General features: G+C 39.6%; 1 protein-coding gene across 1 annotated transcript; it reads right to left on the bottom strand.

Annotated features, from left to right (window-relative positions):
- Window positions 1–2,465: 2,465 nt before the first annotated feature.
- LOC135263011 (large ribosomal subunit protein eL42) lies at window positions 2,466–6,303 on the bottom strand. Its single transcript, XM_064350536.1, has 5 exons — window positions 6,168–6,303; window positions 5,330–5,435; window positions 5,146–5,213; window positions 4,154–4,276; window positions 2,466–2,545 (listed from the first exon to the last, which is right to left on the bottom strand). The coding sequence occupies exons 1-5, from the start codon at window positions 6,168–6,170 to the stop codon at window positions 2,525–2,527; spliced, it is 321 nt and encodes a 106-aa protein (XP_064206606.1). The 5' UTR covers window positions 6,171–6,303; the 3' UTR covers window positions 2,466–2,524.
- Between the last annotated feature and the right edge of the window lie 21 nt (window positions 6,304–6,324).

Raw genomic sequence — 6,324 nt, 5'->3', positions numbered from 1 at the left:
TGTGGGGAAGCATGTATTTAAGAGAAAATTACAGAAAAGCCGCCACTACTACATGTCAAGTCTCAGTATTTCTCCACTTTTTCTTTTGTGCACCCTACTACCACAGTCGTCCATCCTTCATATCAACAAACAAGCTACAGTTGTGTCCTCCCAGCAAGTTTTTACCACGAGTGTCAATGACGTTCTGTCTTAACCCTTTTCCTTCAAAAGTGTCTCTAAAATTCAGACAACTGTTACCTGGCAGACTTCTTTGTCATGGGCATCTAAAATGGCTAAAGTAGATATTTATGATGAGATTACATATAATTCAACTGTACAAGGAAGGTGGAAGTAAATAGAAAATAAGTAAAAAACAGGAGTTGGTTGGTTGCAAGACTGTTGCAAGATGGGACTCATGTGCAAAAACTGATAGACTGCCAAAACTACTCAAATACAGTTCTTATAAGTTTTTATCTTTAGAAAGGGAGAAAATTGTATTCGTTTATTTTTAAAACAAGTTCCACTATTGCTTCAAATATGAAGAAACCCACAGGTGTTTTTGTCAATCTTTCCACTGAAAAGACAACTTTCTGTCAAAAATTCACTGAGCACAAATGCTCTTTTGCAGGAACGCCCTGCTTCAAACTCATACACATTCACACCTGGGAGCTGCCCAGTACAACCACAATCCTCTATTGTTGACCACTGTGCAGCTCCACTGGAAGGAGAGAACATTTTTTAGCCAATTAAATCACGGGATGATTAGGTGGCAAGTTTTTTGCGAGAGCCAGATCTGGGATTTTAGCCAGGACACCAAGGAACCCCCTACTCTTTGCGAATAGTGTCATGGGATCTTTAATGAACACAGTGAGTCAGGACCTCGGTTTAACGACTCACCCGAAAGACGGCATCTCCTACAGCACAGTGTCCCCATAATTGTACTGGGGCATTGGGGGTTTTTTATTTGACCAGAGGGAAGATTGCCCCCTGCTGGCCCACCAACACCACTTCCAGCAGCGACTCGGTATTCCCTGGTGGTCTCCCATCCAAGTACTAACCAAGCCCACACCTGCTTAGCTTCAGCCAGTCAGCAGGAGCAGAGTGTGTGGTGGTATGGCTGCCACCATAAACAGAACACAAGGGTTAAAGGAATCGGTGTTCCTGCAAGCTTTTCTTACACTTTTAAAAACAAACACTGTCGATACCATCCCTTCATGTCCCCAACAGCCCAGACACTAGAGCAGCAGCACAATCATATCCATTAGCAACAAGGGCCATAGCACAAAGTCAGTTTCACAGATGTAATTGTACACCTCTTCAGGCACTTTGGGTGCTGAGTAAGTGCCATGTGAAATACAATCTAGTAAGAACGAAAAGCAGATTGATTACAGCAAGGGTTTTTAGATCTGTCTCCAAGTGGGAATGGAGGACGCTATCCAGGCATCAGCAATGACCAGACCACAATGGAAACGAGCATTGTGCAGATTAAAACAAGTCAACATGGTAAACTCGCTAGACCTTAATGTTTTTTTTCTTAAGTAGGAGAATGGAATCAGCTGGTTTTAAGCACACATGGACATGAATGTAAATAGCTTTAAGTGGAATCATATTGCTACACCCCAGCTGCATTGGGGTGGGGAAATCACATTCACAGATTAATAATGTATTGCTGACAGCATGATGGGGTTGCTCAAGTCACACAATACCACTTTTCCAGTCAGAAATTATTGTAAATGTTAGACTGGTTGCTGTTTTGCACACAAAAAGCAGTTATCCCTGGCACACCAAGAGAAATTCAAAGATACCTCATGGAAATGTGGTAAAATGATACCATGCTGCAAAACTGGGTTCAGTGACATTTAGGATGTGTACCTTTAAACAAGACATAGGGGCCCAAATTTTAACATCTCCATTTCTCCTAAATTTATCTGGAACAAACCTATGATCTATTCCACAGGTTTAGAAATTCTGGTTATGGGGCAGAATACCAATACTGTAACCTTGAATGGCCTGCAAGGACTCAGTAAATACACCACAAAACTAGATGTATGAAATGAGATATGAAAGATGCCATGCATGTTGTCCATACAACACACTGCTAGGTACACAACACAAAACATGAAAAAAGGGCGAGTTATTCATTGAAACTTCATAAATTATTTTGATCCATAACTGATTTTGGACCAAAAAGCTTTTTATGAGAAATCCATTTTTTGCTTGGTGCCCACAAATTAGTAGCCCAATAGCACAGCTTAAAAGCAATGCAATAAAGCTTTAGATTTCAAATCTGGGTAACAAGAAAATGTTCCCACCACTACGGCTAAATCTAACAGGAAAAGAGAATCCGCTTTTCCAGACACTGAAAAATTCATAGGTATACCAAAATCAACCAATCATGTGCTTTTGTCACATTGCAGATCTCAAACCCCAGAGATAAATGCAATATGAAGACCAGTGGCAGAGCATGAACAACAGACAACTTCTGGTAAGTTTCATCTTTTATTGACAATGATGGAAAAACTCCACAGAAAGTGCCAGATGCAGATTAAAACTGGATGACTTGGCCCTGAAAGAAAAAAAAAACAAGATTACTTTAGTGGTTGTTGATTTTTCCAGAAAATTTTCAAAAAGGAAAACACTGAATTAACCCTTGTGCTCCATCAATCAAGGTATTTTTCAGCAGCAAAACTGTACATTTTCAGTGTCTCTGCAATGATATTTTATACTGAAGCTGAAAAGACCAGCAAATACCTGCCTTAACTTAATATAAAACTGCCTGATGAAAATCTAATAGGAGAGTTTGCCAAGTAAGAAATCAGTTTGTAGTGCGAGTATGCATGTAACATTAAAGTTTCACTCTAAAATGTCTGTCTTCAGAATTTTAGTACAACTCTGGCATGAAGGAAATGTTAATTCAGATAGAATTCCAATTTGTTTGTGAGCACAAATGTTGAATCATTAAAATTAAAATGCTGGTGAGCGACAGCAATTCTGGTCAAACTACCTAGCAAACCAGACTCCGTTTCTACCCCTGGAGTAAATAATGTTTCACTAAGATGCCAAAAAGACAAGACCTAAAATTCTAACTTTACAATTTGCCACATGATGCACACTCAAACACAGTACAGACAACAAACTGGATGATTAGCAATTCAATTTCATTTTGATACAAGATAAGTCTGCATTCATGGCAAAGAAACAAAAAGGCAAAGTAGTATTACATCTTCAACAATTCCAAAATGGTTTCTTCCATAAACAGAAATTCTGGTGTGGATAACTAGAGAGCAATTCTTTAAGAAAGTATTTTTTATTTTTTTAAGAATGGTCAAATGTTAGGCTAAAATCTCTATAATCATATTTCAGTAACCACTGTGCTCAAATATGACCAAACTATGGCCAACATGTGAGCATGTGTTTAATTCCTTATGAAACAGTCATAAGGGATTTTCAGCTGTAAATGTTTTTTTTTTTTTTTTTTTTCCACCTGTACCCTCCTCCCTTTTCACATATATACATCAGCAGACCCTCAGGGGTCATCTCTTATTCTCTGTTTAAAGGGAAATGTTCCCTGAACTACTTCATGACTTAAGTACAAAATCAACAATGACAACTAGTCTACATTTCTAACAACTTTAATTTTTAACTTTAGGTGTACTGCAGTGTTCTTGGCACCCCAGTGTTCAGAAAGGAAAGGATTTCATAATTCCATGTACAGTTTTATAAGTTTTATTTGCATGCAGGGTACAACAGGTAGCGGCATGTGCACTGGACTAAATGTTGTTTGCACTGACTCCACTCTTTGGAACAGCTATGAAACTAACAACACCAGAACCGATACAATTAAGAAACAACAATACTACACTTTACAAAGAATTAAATGGTAATTGGACTGCATTTATATAGCGCTTTACAATTGACGCCTCTCATTCACCAGAGCAATTAGGGGTTAGGTGTCTTGCTCAGGGACACTTCGACACACCCAGGGCGGGAGATCGAACCGGCAACCCTCCGACTGCCAGACAACTGCTCTTACCTCCTGAGCTATGTCACCCCCAAATTAAAGTTTGACCCAGTTACCAATGCATGGGATTAGCATAGGTGAAGACTGTAAAGTCACTGTATAATGTAAAAAAGGTATCTAGGATTATCCATTTCTGTAAAGCAGCATTCTTACCTTTCTCTTCTTGTCTCCTCCCAGCTCAAAGTGTTTGCATCTTTTGATGGCAAGCATTCTTTTGGACCTGCAGTTGGGCTCCACACATTCCAGCCTCAACACAATCTTTTTCGTGGTCTTAGCCTGAGACAGAAATTCAACCATTTAACTGATATTAGGGGGTCAAAAAAGCCATGATCGGCAATTCATTTAAAGGAAATTCCATTGCACAGAAGCGCACCGCATCACAATATGTACAACGGCCAGAGCACTACCAAAGAACAGCCAACTCATTAGACATGAGTAAGAATCATCATGTCAAGTAAACAAATTACCTTTTTAGCCCTGTTTGGGCCTTTTAATAGCCTTGGATGCTTGTTTCTATTTTTTGTGCAAATCAGAAAACTCAATCACTTTGCGATTACATAGTGTTGTTCGAAGCACCTGGTGCTAACAGATTCCGAGCGCCTTATGCTTGGCAATATCAACCAATTAAGCGGTCTTCGCTATTTCTGTGAACAGTGAGAGCAGCGGAAACAGGCAATGAAAGAATTGACCATTGAATAATTGAAGATGCCAAGGTACGATCCAAAACAAAAAGCAGAGAAAGCAACATGGAATAATGAAGAACCTATGCAAATAGGAGGAGGGGGAAGGAAACTGATGACTGTCATTTAAAACTTACAATCCACACAGAAATGAACTCCTTACCCATTCCAAAGATAAGTGATTGTCAAATCTTAATTCAGCCCCAATTTCCCAGATTCTGCAGCTGCTCACTCAATACAACAGTCATGCTCAGTACGTTGACAGATGTTATCTAAAACTTGTGCCAGAAGTTCACCAATTTACTCAAATATGCTATAAAAAGTGTTCTAGTCAAACCTCCCCAGTCACCACCCCATCCCCCCCCCCAGTCTGTAGGGTGGCATAGAGTTCCCATGTACACTATGCCACCCTACAAACCTGCCTTATTCTATTATAAAAGTAGGAGCACTTAGTTGATGAAATACCTTCTTTCTGAAAATAGGCTTCGTCTGACCACCATAGCCACTCTGCTTTCTGTCATATCTCCTCTTACCTGCAAAAATAAATTTAGGGTCATTACATGCCTTTTTAATTCAAACTCTACGTCATATATCAGTTTGGTACAAAAACTTCACAACCCGTGGATGTAGAACTGAGGCTTTCACTCACCCTGTGCGTACAGAGAGTCCTTGCCCTTCTTGTACTGGGTAACTTTGTGAGGCTGGTGCCTCTTGCACTTTTTGCAGTAAGTCCTGCGGGTCTTCGGCACGTTCACCTATAATAATTTCATTGAGCAACGTTAAAACACGGAGGTGGCACTACATGAGTGGAATCTTGCAAGCAGCAATTCAAATAGGAATGTCTACCTAGCTAGCCACTTACCACCCATAAATGAATTTACTCAGACTGAAAACAGTCGTTGATAAATACGGAAACCTAAGGTTGGCAACGTCGGCTTTTCCTTCGTATGGCGTTAACTATAGTTAGCAGCACGCAAGCTAGCAAAATTGCAACCTCGCAAACAGCGAACCCAGTAAATCTCATGCTTTCATTCAAACAGAAGTAAGCCAAGTAACACGTATTGGCTGTAGTAGTCCATAAACAACTGGTTCAAAAGAAAATCGATGCTAGCAAGCTAAAGTTAGCGTAGTTACAAAACTATCCAAATTATCTTTCCAATAGACCACATTTCCAACAGATAAATATTTAACAGCTCCTGCATACGAATAACAGACCTTTTAAAATATTAAGAAATACCAACGCTATGGATTTCTGAAAACGATCATAGCAGTCGGCCATGTTTTCCATGTAAATGAAATGGCAACTACTGACGATGTTTAACATCAAAATTCTACAATAAGGTAATGCTTAAATGTAAAAATAATGAAATGTATACGTCGGCAAGAGGCTATATGCCAACAACAGTACACCGAAATGTCAATGGGGACTACACAATAGTAAGATTAACAGTGATTCTAAAACATTTGGTTTCCCAAATTCTTCTTACCATGTTTGCCTTCCCGAAGCAGAGGCGAAGAGGAAGTTAATTGCCGGAAGCACTTATTCATACAACCTGTACTTCGACTTCGACTCACTGCCTATGAATCTGAAAATGTCGCCGTCTTGTGGCGAGGATGTATACAGACAAATGAAGTGGTCAGGTC

Source organism: Anguilla rostrata, chromosome 9 (genome assembly GCF_018555375.3).
Source record: "Anguilla rostrata isolate EN2019 chromosome 9, ASM1855537v3, whole genome shotgun sequence".
NCBI lineage: Eukaryota > Metazoa > Chordata > Actinopteri > Anguilliformes > Anguillidae > Anguilla > Anguilla rostrata.
This window is presented reverse-complemented; position numbering and strand designations above follow the sequence as displayed.